The sequence below is a fragment of the Coregonus lavaretus genome (assembly GCF_964263955.1).
Source record: "Coregonus lavaretus genome assembly, contig: HAP1_SCAFFOLD_2243, whole genome shotgun sequence".
Lineage (NCBI taxonomy): Eukaryota > Metazoa > Chordata > Actinopteri > Salmoniformes > Salmonidae > Coregonus > Coregonus lavaretus.
The window spans coordinates 36,204-50,716 of NW_028166390.1; the positions used below are offsets into that span (position 1 = coordinate 36,204).

The following is a 14,513-nucleotide window of genomic DNA, read 5'->3' on the forward strand; positions in this document are numbered from 1 at the left end:
GGGGAAAAGACGGCCCTTCGGTGGGGACACTCCAGGGGCTAAGTCAATAGCACAGTCCCCTGGGCGATGTGGTGGCAGAGTGGAGGCCTTGATTTTGCTGAAGACGTTGCTGTGCTGGGCGTATTCAGATGGTATAGTGCAGGGTTCTTCAATTCCGGTCCTGGAGGGCCGAAATACTTCTGTTTTTTATTTCTACCTGGTAGTTAATTGCACTCACCTGGTGTATCTTAGCCCCTAATTAGAAGGAGAGGATGAAAAACAGAGGTGTTTCGGCCCTCCAGGACCGGAATTGAAGAACCCTGGTATAGTGGGTGGCACTGCAGAGGCAGAGTCCTCAATGGTGGTGGCTCTGCAGGTTAGGCTGAGACAACTGGTGAAGCGGGTAGAAGACCAGGACAGTAGTTCACCTTGTCGCCACCAGATGGCAGGGTCGTGACGACAAAGCCAGGGGTGTCCGAGGCTGAGTGGCTGTTTGGGGGATGAGAATTCCATGAGTTTAATGGTTTTGGTGTGGAAGACTCCAATCTGGAGGGTAACGCTCAGTGTCAGGAGCGTAATGAAGCCCGTGCCCAATGGCTGCCCGTCCAGGGTGTTAATCCTTAAGGGAGGGGTGACAGGTGTAAGATCAATGTCAAGCTCTTGTACTAGCTGGTGATCGATCAAATTACCTGCTGCTCCTGAATCTAACAAGCCCTGTACTTACTTAGTAACCCTGAAAGACAGGGCTACGTTCAAGAACACAAAGAAACAGGGCTACGTTCAAGAACACAATGTGAACACAATATGGTGACAACGATGTAGGCTGTGTTTAGCGGTTATGACATGGTTTGGCTTGGAAAGGTTTTTTCACCTGGTCACATACAGCTGATGTGTTGTTCATTGAAGTCCACAAGCGAAGGGGAAAAGGTGATAGGAGGAGAGCATGTAGATGCCAGAAGGAATACAACGAGCTGTTTATGTGGCTATAAAAGTGAACTGTTTGCGTGTGATCAGGGGTGTATTCATTCTTCTGATTCTGTTGAAAAATGTTTCTTAAACGTAAGCAAACGGAATAAAACGGGGATAAACATACCTGAATTTGTCCAATAGAAACTCTGGACTAATGATTACATCCTAGATCAGCTAGATGCAGGCAAGAGTGTGCACGGTGGCATTGAATGTGTCACTGTCTGTCCATGTGTCACTGTCTGTCACCTCTAATTTGTCTCTTGACCTGTTTGCACCTACGTTGTAAACTTCCATTCATAGGCTAGGTATTAGCAACCTCATGGTCGGTATAGGGGAAATTTGAGTATCATCGATCTTACATTGAACTGGGTGAATGGAATATGAATGACAGTCATCCAATATGCTGTAATAGAAATAAGGCCATGCTCAAAAAAAGACTTGCCCTCCCTCATCTTAAACGGCACCAACCGCCACTGATTTCTATCTGTTTATTTTCTATACACCTCAGTGTGAAGCCATTGCCATCTTTCTTAACAAAAACATACAAAAAGGAAACATGTTCTTTGTCTGATACGAACGTACATTTAATGGATGGCATCCTGGAATTCATGTATATAAAGAATTCCTGCAATTCAAGATCATCACCTGACCAAATGAAATAGAATGCATCAATATATCTGATAAACTATTCCTCATCAAGAGGGTTTGGATGCGATTAAACATTATTTGAATCAAATAACAGAAATGGATCCCCCATGTCTAATGAAATATTGACAAATAATTATTTTAAGTTTGAAGACTGTTATTATCTTTAGGTTCAAGGAATTACTATGGGATCGCCATTAGCGCCTAATTATACTAATTTGGGGAAATTTGATTTGGACTTTGTATACGTGTTTATGAGATATATATATACTATTTTTTTTCATTTGGTCAGGGTATTATCTTCAATTGCAGGAATGTTTATGATTTGTTTGCATTTCTCACAGGTTTTAAAACCTGTATCAACTTTAGGAGGGGCCCACTTGTCTTACCTACATAGGGCACTACTTTTGACCAGGGTGCTATTCAGACTTGTTCTTCTTTGCCTGAACTTGAACATCTTGTTCATAATACCTTATGTAGACTGAGTTGTGTTTGCTAAGAAGAACATTAGACTATCTGAGGAATTAAGTCTCACTTTAACATGTGTTTACATGTGTGAACCTAAAGGACTAAACATGTTGTTTTTCACAGACGGTACTAGTTGACTGTACTGACAACAACTGAATGGACAAAAAAATGAATAAGAACTAATAAGAGTTATATGAAATACCAATTAATAATACAATTATGCCTATTATAACCATGCTTCGAAAAATTTACAATCTAGAGCTTTTCCACAGAGATAACGCAACACTGATATTCTGGTCATGGTTATGAAGTCCACATGTGGCACAAACGTTGTGATAAAATCAAAATCTGAGAGTGATATAAAATGATCTTTGATTTCAGATCCAGACACAAACATCAGGAATGAAATGTTATGTTCTCGCGATACACCAGGCTCGTTCTCTGATTGGGCCAGAACAGCAGTGGGTCCGGGACTTGGCCTTCTGGGAAATAAACAGAGCAGTGGATCGATAGCATTTAGCGGCTATCAGCAGTTACTGTAGTGGGTGAAGCAAGAAATAAGACGTAGTTGTCTTAAAAAACAAGCTGGCTGTCAGACTGACGTCGGTGCACCGGTTGTCACTTTGCCCCGGGAAGAGGAAAAATAAGTGCATGTTTTTCGGCGAATCGCGCGTTGGATTGGAGGTACAGGACTTTGGACCAGCTAGCCAAGTGGAGTCAGTCTCAGTGGAGTAGCAACCCGCTGCAACGTTTTGCTAAAATCGGACCGAGGAGTTGCAAAAGTTGGAGTCTTGCACGGATTTATCTTTGGACCGTTTTGTATCTATACGAATAGTAAGCTTCATCTGACGTTTTTAGCAATACCGTGCCTTTCTGGTCAGTTTGCTGCCTTTCCATCGACCGATGCTTTTCAACTCAGTGATTTTGGGATGACAACTGGTGTGAGTAAATTATGGCGTTTGCCTCCGACTCGAGGCGACGTGAAAACGTTATTCATAGGTCATTGAACTGCCATGTCTCCCAATTGGTGTACACAAGATAACTGTCACACTGGACGATAATTATTATAATGGCAACACAGATTGGAAGAATTTCTTTTTGAAGTCTATGTAAACAGTTGTCCTCTGTACTGATAAAGTGATGGGTCCGAAGCACAGAAGCCACCGATAACCTCTGTGTCAGTACGTGTGACCCTAATTATATTTCTCAGTAGTCATTCTATTTAGGTTCCAGCCTCGTCGTTTTTACAATGGAAACGGTCGTATTCAAGTTACAACGCTCAATGTCAATCTGAGAACCACCATCAGAGCGACCGGCTGTCTTCCCGAGACTCCGTTGTAGGACAACCATGTGGGGCGCAGGGGCGCCACCATCCCTGCAGGTCATCGTGAAGGTCCTGAAACACGCCGCGGTCAAAGGACAGATCCAGCTGAACCGCTGGCTCCAGAGATCCTCCCTGGACGAGGGCGATAAAGCAGACATCTTGATATGCAACGCCTTTGAGGAGAGAGGAGGCGCCATCGACGAAGACCCGGAGAGCATCGTTGACACTAGAGTGTCATTCACCGGTGGCGCCACCAACGAGGAGTTCAGACACCAGTGTTGTATTACAACGTGCTGCTTCAAGAGCACCCTCCTGGCATGCATTATGACAGCTGTCTGCTTCTCCTCCGTGGCTCTAGTTCGACAGCACCTCAAGGACCTTCTGCTCTGGGTGGAGAGCTTGGACAGCCTGGTTGGAGCCATGCTGTTCATAGTTGGTCTGATCATTGTGTCCTTCCCGTTCGGCTGGGGTTACATGGTGCTGAACGTGGCTGCCGGGTACCTCTATGGCTTTGTGCTGGGTATGGGACTGGTGATGGTCGGGGTGCTCATTGGGACCTTTGTGGCTCACCTGGTGTGTAAGAGACTGTTGACGGACTGGGTGGTCAACAAGGTGGGGAACTCTGAGCAGCTCAGTGCTGTGATTCGGGTGGTGGAGGGGGGGAGTGGACTCAAGGTGGTGGCCTTGGCGAGACTCACGCCCATACCGTTTGGACTCCAGAATGCAGTGTTTTCAGTGAGTTGAAAATCTTCCTTATTTCTTGCAAGTAAAGTTGCTGATGGTGTCATTGGTTCTTTCCCCATCGTCTGTGCAGGTGCAACGGGGACCAAAATGTGTCCGTCCTTAACGGCCCCCTATTCCCATAGTGCACTATAAAGGGACGAGGGGGCCGTTTGGGACAGACACAGCATCTGCAAGGGTGGTCAACCTTGTTCCTGGAGAGCCTAGTGGATGTGCAGGCCTTTGTTCCAGCCCTGCTCCAACATATCTGAATGATTCAGCTAATGTAGCCTAGGTCCTGATGAGTAGCTGATTTGCAGTATCAGGTGTGTTCGAGCAGGGCTGGAACACAAGCCTGCACACCTAGGAGAACAAGGCATATATCTCCAAAAGCAGGGTTGTCCACTCCTGGGCAAGAGGGTAAAAACTTGACTCTGGCAAATATAGACCTATAAGAAAATTATGTTTGAGCAAGTTATTGGCCTATAAGCTATACTTCAGTTTGTTAAGCAAGTGCCATTTGAGACACGTCTGTCTGTCTGTCTGTCTCTCCAAGGACATGATATTGCTGCCACTGCAGTCTTTTCGGTAACCGGACGCACTTGACCTCCAATCATTGTTTGAATTATTTATGAGCCTTGATTACTCACCTCAATCAACTGCACCTTTCATTCTCTTCCTAGTAATCTAAATGAATTTGAAGGAATGGAGTAGGCTGTTGTGCATCTGCAATTCGCTAGCATGGTCCCAGATCTGTTTGTGCTATATTGTCAATTCCTTGTCAGTCATACCTAACATGTAAATGTCATGCATGACAAGGAGTGGCATGATGGCACAAACATGCTCGTACCCTCCCAGGCTAGCAATTAGACTGTACGAAGCATGGCAAAAAGAAACATGGCATTTCAAATCAAATGTTATTTGTCACCTGCTTGGTAAACAACCGGTGTAGACTAACAGTGAAATGCTGACTGACAACAATGCAGAGAGAAATAAGGAGACCGTGGCTATATAGATGGGTTAGCTGACAACGTCAGGAAAATGATGTGTGCACTTCCATGGGGCAGAAGTCAGATGTTGTGATTCTGGACGGCCAGATTGCTTGCAAGAATGACAAGAAACTGCCATGTGGGGAAACGTAAGTGACTCATTTCAGCTCGTTTCATCTTGTTCTTGATACCATGTCTTGTTTTGATTGATTTCATGTCTATGCTAATATGGCAAAACATTTGCTAGCTAGCTAAGCAACAACCGTAACGATGTATTTGAGAGACAAGTGCTCATCGTGCAACTGTATTTATGTTTTCAATAAACATTGGAGATGAAATATAGCTTACATGTTGTCAACAATCTAAGCCAATCTAACCCCGTCTGATTTGCCCCAAAGTTGTTCACACGTCGGTTTTGTTGCTAAACAACCAACCCATCTATACGTGAATGTGAATTGGAAGTGGGTCCAGGGTGTCTGGGATGATTGTGTTGATGTGAGCCATGACCAGCCTTGCAAAGCATTTCATGGCTACAGATGTGAGTGCTACGGGGCGATAGTCATTTACCTTGGCATTCATGGGCCTTGTGAATGTTAACCTGTTTAAAGTTCTTACTCACATTGGCTACAGAGAGCAAGATCACAGTCATCAAGAACAGCTGGTGCTCTCATGCATGGTTCAGTGTTGCTTGCCTCAAAGCGAACATAGAAGGAATTTAGCACGTCTGGTAGGCCCACGTCACTGGGCAGCTCTCGGCTGGGTTTCCCTTTGTAATCCGTGATAGTTTGCCGCATCTGACGAGCATCAGAGCCGGTGTAGTAGGATTTGATCTTAGTACTGTATTGACGTTTTGACTGTTGGATGGCTCGGCGGAGGTCATAAAGGGATTTCTTATAAGCGTCCGGATTAGTGTCCCGCTCCTTGAAAGCGGCAGCACTACCCTTTAGCTCAGTGCGGATGTTGCCTGTAATCCATGGCTTCTGGTTGGGATATGTACGTATGGTCACCGTGGGGACGACGTCATCGATGCACTTATTAATAAAGCCGGTGACTGATGTGGTACACTCCTCAATGCCATCGGATGAATGTTGGAACATATTCCAGTCTGTACTAGAGAAACAGTCCTGTAGCTTAGCATCCGCTTCATCGGACCACTTCTGTATTCACTGGTACTTCCTGTTTGAGTTTTTGCATGTAAGCAGGAATCAGGAAGATAGAGTTGTGGTCAGATTTGCCAAAGGGAGGGCGAGGGAGAGCTTTGTATGCGAGTGGCGCAGTGGTCTAAGGCACTCCATCGCAGTGCTAGCTGTGCCACTAGAGATCCTGGTTCGAATCCAGGCTCTGTCGTAGCCGGCCGCGACCGGGAGACCCATGGGGCGGCGCACAATTGACCCAGCGTCGGCCAGGGTATGGGAGGTAATGGCCGGCAGGGATGTAGCTCAGTTGGTAGAGCATGGCGTTTGCAACGCCAGGGTTGTGGGTTCGATTCCCATGGGGGGCCAGTATGAAAAAAAGTAAAAATAAATAAACAAAATAATGTATGCATTCACTAACTGTAAGTCGCTCTGGATAAGAGCGTCTGCTAAATGACTAAAATGTAAATGTTTCTGTGTGTAGAGTAAAGGTGATCTAGAGTAAAAATATATATATTTATTTTTTAAGGTGACATGCTGGTAAAAATTAGGTAAGACGGATATCAGTTTCCCTGCTTTCAATTCACCGGCCACAAGTGCGGCGCTTCTCGATGTGCATTTAATTTTTTGCTTATGGCTCTATATTATGTATTATTATATATTATGGCTCTATATATATTACAGCTCGTTGAGTCCTAGTGCCAGAATCGGTTTGTGGTGGTAAATGGACAGCTACGAAAAATATAGATGAACACTCTTGGTAAATAGTCTGCAGCTTATCGTGAGGTATTCTAACGCAGGTGAGCAAAACCTCGAGACAACCTTTCACGTACGTTTTATGTTGAAAGTCAACAGTGTTTAATATTTTTCATTAGAGTGATCAGGGACGTGCAACTATAGTGTTTCTTCACAGGAAATCCATTAGTGCTACACATTCATCAGAAAATAGCTTCATTTTGATCAGATGACAACAGAGTTCAAAGCTATTTGGCTAGCAGCCACAATGTAAATAAGCTTACAATGAAAAAGCTAAGTCTTTCTTACGCAGCAAGATATCTCTTAAGCGTTTTTTTCTTTTATGTGAAAAAACGGGGGACAAGCAGCAGCAGAGAGTGACCCCGTCAGAGCCAAGGACAAGCAGCAGCAGAGAGTGACCCCGTCAGAGCCAAGGACAAGCAGCAGCAGAGAGTGACCCCGTCAGAGCCAAGGACAAGCAGCAGCAGAGAGTGACCCCGTCAGAGCCAAGGACAAGCAGCAGCAGAGAGTGACCCCGTCAGAGCCAAGGACAAGCAGCAGCAGAGAGTTACCCCGTCAGAGCCAAGGACAAGCAGCAGCAGAGAGTTACCCCGTCAGAGCCAAGGACAAGCAGCAGCAGAGAGTAACCCCGTCAGAGCCAAGGACAAGCAGCAGCAGAGAGTGACCCCGTCAGAGCCAAGGACAAGCAGCAGCAGAGAGTGACCCCGTCAGAGCCAAGGACAAGCAGCAGCAGAGAGTGACCCCGTCAGAGCCAAGGACAAGCAGCAGCAGAGAGTGACCCCGTCAGAGCCAAGGACAAGCAGCAGCAGAGAGTTACCCCGTCAGAGCCAAGGACAAGCAGCAGCAGAGAGTTACCCCGTCAGAGCCAAGGACAAGCAGCAGCAGAGAGTAACCCCGTCAGAGCCAAGGACAAGCAGCAGCAGAGAGTGACCCCGTCAGAGCCAAGCAGGCAACACTACAGCTCATTATGCTTTCAATTAATGATTCTCAAATGGCACTTTTGTTTATTGACAATATATCAATTAAAACCATCTGTAATGGTTATGATAAATTAGACATTGTTGCTGTTGGCATAAACACTGCATTCGAAAAGTATTTATTCCCCTTTACTTTTTCCAAATTGTGTTACGTTACAGCCTTATTCTAAAATTGAAATTTATTTATTTTTGAAATTTTTGCAAATGTATACAAAATAAAAAAACATACTGTATTTACATAAGTATTCAGACCCTTTGCTATGAGACTCAAAATTGAGCTCAGGTGCATCCTGTTTCCATTGATCATACTTGAGATGTTTCTACAACTTGATTGGAGTTCACCTGTGGTAAATTCAATTGATTGGACATTATTTGGAAAGGCACACACCTGTCTATATAAGGTCCCACAGTTTACAGTGCATGTCAGAGCAAAAACCAAGCCATGAGTTTGAAGGAATTGTCCGTAGAGCTCCAAGGAACAGATAGTGTCGAGGCACAGATCTGGGGAAGGGTACCAAAAAATGTCTGCAGCATTGAAGGTCCCCAAGAACACAGTGGCCTCCATCATTCTTAAATGGAAGAAGTTTGGAACCAGCAAGACTCTTCCTAGAGCTGGCCGCCCGCCCAAACTGAGCAATTGGGAGAGAAGGGCCTTGGTCAGGGAGGTGACCAAGAACCCGATGGTCACTCTGACAGAGCTATAGAGTTCCTCTGTGGAGATGGGAGAACCTTCCAGAAGGACAACCATCTCTGCAGCACTCCACCAATCAGGCCTTTATGGTAGAGTGGCCAGACGGAAGTCACTCCTCAGTAAAATGAACATGACAGCCCACTTGGAGTTTGCCAAAAGGCACCTAAAGACTCTCAGACCATGAGAAACAAGATTCTCTGGTCTGATGAAACCAAGATTGAACTCTTTGGCCTGAATGCCAAGCGTCACGTCTGGAGGAAACCTGGCACAATCTCTACGGTGAAGCCTGGTGGTGGCAGCATCATGCTGTGGGGATGTTTTTCAGCGGCAGGGACTGGGAGACTAGTCAGGATCGAGGGAAAGATGAACGGAGCAAAGTACAGAGATCCTTGATGAAAACCTGCGCCAGAGCGCTCAGGACCTCAGATAGGGCGAAGGTTCACCTTCCAACAGGACAACGACCCTAAGGACACAGCCAAGACAATGCAGGAGTGGCTTCGGAACAAGTCTCTGAATGTCCTTGAGTGGCCCAGCCAGAGCCCGGACTTGAACCCGATTGAACATCTCTGGAGAGACCTGAAAATAGCTGTCCAGCGACGCTCCCCATCCAACCTGACAGAGCTTGAGAGGATCTGCAGAGAAGAATGGGAGAAACTCCCCAAATACAGGTGTGCCAAGCTTGTAGCGTCATACGGGAGGCCAAATTATGTATTTTTATTTATGTGACCTCTCTGTTTTGTATTTATTCCACAGTTGATTTCAGACGTGAATACAGTATATCCTCTTCCAGTATTTCAAAGTAGTTGGTTATTATTTTAGTTGTCCCTTTTCATACACAATACTTTTATCCTGGGCAATGTTGCACGGTATACCGAAACTTTTTCAATTAAAAACAGAAAAATGGTTTGGTACTATAATTTTGGTTAGGTTCAGTACTTCTGTCAAAAGATGATCAAGTGTGTGTCAGAGCATCCCCTTGACAGTGCCAAGAGCAGTGCCTGCTCCACTTTCTCATTCATTACTAGAGCTGTCTGGGATGCATTAGCTCCCCACTCAGGCTGCACAGAAGTTTAGACACTTCAATAATGCAACACGGCATGTAGAAATGTTGAAACTGTTCATTACTGTTCGCAAAACAATGTCCACACAGGCGAGAACACTTTTTTACGATGCAAGGTGAAACCGGTTGCTTCCAGCTTTAATTGTAGGCTAACTTTCCTTGCTAGCTGACAGCTGAATTCACTACCCTAGTACTTTGTTTGTGATTCCATGAAGAAGAATATGCTCATTTCAAAGCTGACTCTCCAAAAACTTGATTAATTCAAGTCTCCTTCACCTCCTGTCTGGTTTCCACTAGATTCCACAGCCACATGTCATTCTGCCTCCCGTCTGGTTTCCACTAGATTCCACAGCCACATGTCATTCTGCCTCCCGTCTGGTTTCCACTAGATTCCACAGCCACATGTCATTCTGCCTCCCGTCTGGTTTCCACTAGATTCCACAGCCACATGTCATTCTGCCTCCCGTCTGGTTTCCACTAGATTCCACAGCCACATGTCATTCTGCCTCCCGTCTGGTTTCCACTAGATTCCACAGCCACATGTCATTCTGCCTCCCGTCTGGTTTCCACTAGATTCCACAGCCACATGTCATTCTGCCTCCCGTCTGGTTTCCACTAGATTCCACAGCCACATGTCATTCTGCCTCCCGTCTGGTTTCCACTAGATTCCACAGCCACATGTCATTCTGCCTCCCGTCTGGTTTCCACTAGATTCCACAGCCACATGTCATTCTGCCTCCCGTCTGGTTTCCACTAGATTCCACAGCCACATGTCATTCTGCCTCCCGTCTGGTTTCCACTAGATTCCACAGCCACATGTCATTCTGCCTCCCGTCTGGTTTCCACTAGATTCCACAGCCACATGTCATTCTGCCTCCCGTCTGGTTTCCACTAGATTCCACAGCCACATGTCATTCTGCCTCCCGTCTGGTTTCCACTAGATTCCACAGCCACATGTCATTCTGCCTCCCGTCTGGTTTCCACTAGATTCCACAGCCACATGTCATTCTGCCTCCCGTCTGGTTTCCACTAGATTCCACAGCCACATGTCATTCTGCCTCCCGTCTGGTTTCCACTAGATTCCACAGCCACATGTCATTCTGCCTCCCGTCTGGTTTCCACTAGATTCCACAGCCACATGTCATTCTGCCTCCCGTCTGGTTTCCACTAGATTCCACAGCCACATGTCATTCTGCCTCCCGTCTGGTTTCCACTAGATTCCACAGCCACATGTCATTCTGCCTCCCGTCTGGTTTCCACTAGATTCCACAGCCACATGTCATTCTGCCTCCCGTCTGGTTTCCACTAGATTCCACAGCCACATGTCATTCTGCCTCCCGTCTGGTTTCCACTAGATTCCACAGCCACATGTCATTCTGCCTCCCGTCTGGTTTCCACTAGATTCCACAGCCACATGTCATTCTGCCTCCCGTCTGGTTTCCACTAGATTCCACAGCCACATGTCATTCTGCCTCCCGTCTGGTTTCCACTAGTCAAATAACACAGCCACATGACTCGTGCCGTTCTGCCTCGTGCCGTTCTGCCTCGTGCCGTTCTGCCTCGTGCCGTTCTGCCTCGTGCCGTTCTGCCTCGTGCCGTTCTGCCTCGTGCCGTTCTGCCTCGTGCCGTTCTGCCTCGTGCCGTTCTGCCTCGTGCCGCTCTGCCTCGTGTCGTTCTGCCTCGTGTCGTTCTGCCTCCCGAACGTCATTCATTTCTTAGAGACACACGGTTATAAAAGAAGAGATTGCTTCTTCTGTGCAAATGTTGTTAATCAGTTCAATAAAATAATATGTTCTCGTAGCAGTTGCCAATATAATAAGTCCTAAATGGAAGGGATTGTTTCATCTATAGCTCCATGAAGTCAGCTAAAATAAGCTCAATACCTCAGTGCCACACTCCTATTGGATAATATGGATTCCCCTCTATTGTGAATAGACCTAGGCTATGTCTTGATCCCACTCCTATTGAATAATATGGATTCCCCTCTATTGTGAATAGACCTAGGCTATGTCTTGATTTACTCAGTTTATCAATAGAGATTTACATTTCAAATAAATGATTACCATTGTTGTTTTGTAGTTAGATTGGTGAAAACAAAGTCAAATCGATTGTATTGATTCATTAATGTCTCAAAACAAATGGACATGTTCTAATGTGATGAAACTGAACAGAGCAGGAGCTGAGTTTATCTGTCTGGATAAAGGACATGTTCTAATGTGATGAGACTGAACAGAGCAGGAGCTGAGTTTATCTGTCTGGATAAAGGACATGTTCTAATGTGATGAGACTGAACAGAGCAGGAGCTGAGTTTATCTGTCTGGATAAAGGACATGTTCTAATGTGATGAGACTGAACAGAGCAGGAGCTGAGTTTATCTGTCTGGATAAAGGACATGTTCTAATGTGATGAGACTGAACAGAGCAGGAGCTGAGTTTATCTGTCTGGATAAAGGACATGTTCTAATGTGATGAGACTGAACAGAGCAGGAGCTGAGTTTATCTGTCTGGATAAAGGACATGTTCTAATGTGATGAGACTGAACAGAGCAGGAGCTGAGTTTATCTGTCTGGATAAAGTGCCATTCTAGGACTGGCTAAAACACCTTTGTTGTTTTGGTATCATGATGGTATCGAGTATCATGATACTAAACCTGTAATCGGTATCCAAGTCCAAATTCTGGTATGGTGACAACACTAGTACTGGGTGGGTGACTGAGGATTCGTCCCAAATGGCACCCTATGCATTATATAGTGCACTACATAGGGAATAGGGTGCCATTTGGGATGCTACCTGAGTGAGTCGTATAGGATTGTAGCTTCCATTTGACGTAAACCAGTTAGCAGCCAGGTCATACATTAAAGTAGTGCACTATGTAGGAAATAGGATTCCATTTGGGACACTGTGAGGAACTTTGATGTTGGATTTGGAAGTTCCCTGTCCAAAGGTTATCACGTCCCATCCATGACTCCAGGGCCTGTGTTCACAGAGCGTAGTTCCCTGTCCAAAGGTTATCACGTCCCATCCATGACTCCAGGGCCTGTGTTCACAGAGCGTAGTTCCCTGTCCAAAGGTTATCACGTCCCATCCATGACTCCAGGGCCTGTGTTCACAGAGCGTAGTTCCCTGTCCAAAGGTTATCACGTCCCATCCATGACTCCAGGGCCTGTGTTCACAGAGCGTAGTTCCCTGTCCAAAGGTTATCACGTCCCATCCATGACTCCAGGGCCTGTGTTCACAGAGCGTAGTTCCCTGTCCAAAGGTTATCACGTCCCATCCATGACTCCAGGGCCTGTGTTCACAGAGCGTAGTTCCCTGTCCAAAGGTTATCACGTCCCATCCATGACTCCAGGGCCTGTGTTCACAGAGCGTAGTTCCCTGTCCAAAGGTTATCACGTCCCATCCATGACTCCAGGGCCTGTGTTCACAGAGCGTAGTTCCCTGTCCAAAGGTTATCACGTCCCATCCATGACTCCAGGGCCTGTGTTCACAGAGCGTAGTTCCCTGTCCAAAGGTTATCACGTCCCATCCATGACTCCAGGGCCTGTATTCACAGAGCGTAGTTCCCTGTCCAAAGGTTATCACGTCCCATCCATGACTCCAGGGCCTGTGTTCACAGAGCGTAGTTCCCTGTCCAAAGGTTATCACGTCCCATCCATGACTCCAGGGCCTGTGTTCACAGAGCGTAGTTCCCTGTCCAAAGGTTATCACGTCCCATCCATGACTCCAGGGCCTGTGTTCACAGAGCGTAGTTCCCTGTCCAAAGGTTATCACGTCCCATCCATGACTCCAGGGCCTGTGTTCACAGAGCGTAGTTCCCTGTCCAAAGGTTATCACGTCCCATCCATGACTCCAGGGCCTGTGTTCACAGAGCGTAGTTCCCTGTCCAAAGGTTATCACGTCCCATCCATGACTCCAGGGCCTGTGTTCACAGAGCGTAGTTCCCTGTCCAAAGGTTATCACGTCCCATCCATGACTCCAGGGCCTGTGTTCACAGAGCGTAGTTCCCTGTCCAAAGGTTATCACGTCCCATCCATGACTCCAGGGCCTGTGTTCACAGAGCGTAGTTCCCTGTCCAAAGGTTATCACGTCCCATCCATGACTCCAGGGCCTGTGTTCACAGAGCGTAGTTCCCTGTCCAAAGGTTATCACGTCCCATCCATGACTCCAGGGCCTGTGTTCACAGAGCGTAGTTCCCTGTCCAAAGGTTATCACGTCCCATCCATGACTCCAGGGCCTGTGTTCACAGAGCGTAGTTCCCTGTCCAAAGGTTATCACGTCCCATCCATGACTCCAGGGCCTGTGTTCACAGAGCGTAGTTCCCTGTCCAAAGGTTATCACGTCCCATCCATGACTCCAGGGCCTGTGTTCACAGAGCGTAGTTCCCTGTCCAAAGGTTATCACGTCCCATCCATGACTCCAGGGCCTGTGTTCACAGAGCGTAGTTCCCTGTCCAAAGGTTATCACGTCCCATCCATGACTCCAGGGCCTGTGTTCACAGAGCGTAGTTCCCTGTCCAAAGGTTATCACGTCCCATCCATGACTCCAGGGCCTGTGTTCACAGAGCGTAGTTCCCTGTCCAAAGGTTATCACGTCCCATCCATGACTCCAGGGCCTGTGTTCACAGAGCGTAGTTCCCTGTCCAAAGGTTATCACGTCCCATCCATGACTCCAGGGCCTGTGTTCACAGAGCGTAGTTCCCTGTCCAAAGGTTATCACGTCCCATCCATGACTCCAGGGCCTGTGTTCACAGAGCGTAGTTCCCTGTCCAAAGGTTATCACGTCCCATCCATGACTCCAGGGCCT

The 14,513-nt window shown here is 46.7% G+C and overlaps 1 protein-coding gene across 1 annotated transcript in view; it reads left to right on the forward strand.

Moving 5' to 3' along the window:
- Nucleotides 1–2,580: 2,580 nt before the first annotated feature.
- The window catches only part of LOC311114782 (transmembrane protein 64-like), a 32,656-nt gene continuing 20,723 nt past the window's right edge, over nucleotides 2,581–14,513 (forward strand). Inside the window, exon 1 of the mRNA XM_084190019.1 lies at nucleotides 2,581–4,120. Coding sequence (XP_084046145.1) covers nucleotides 3,410–4,120 — 711 coding nt within the window. The 5' untranslated portion in view covers nucleotides 2,581–3,409. The remainder of the gene's footprint in view (nucleotides 4,121–14,513) is intronic.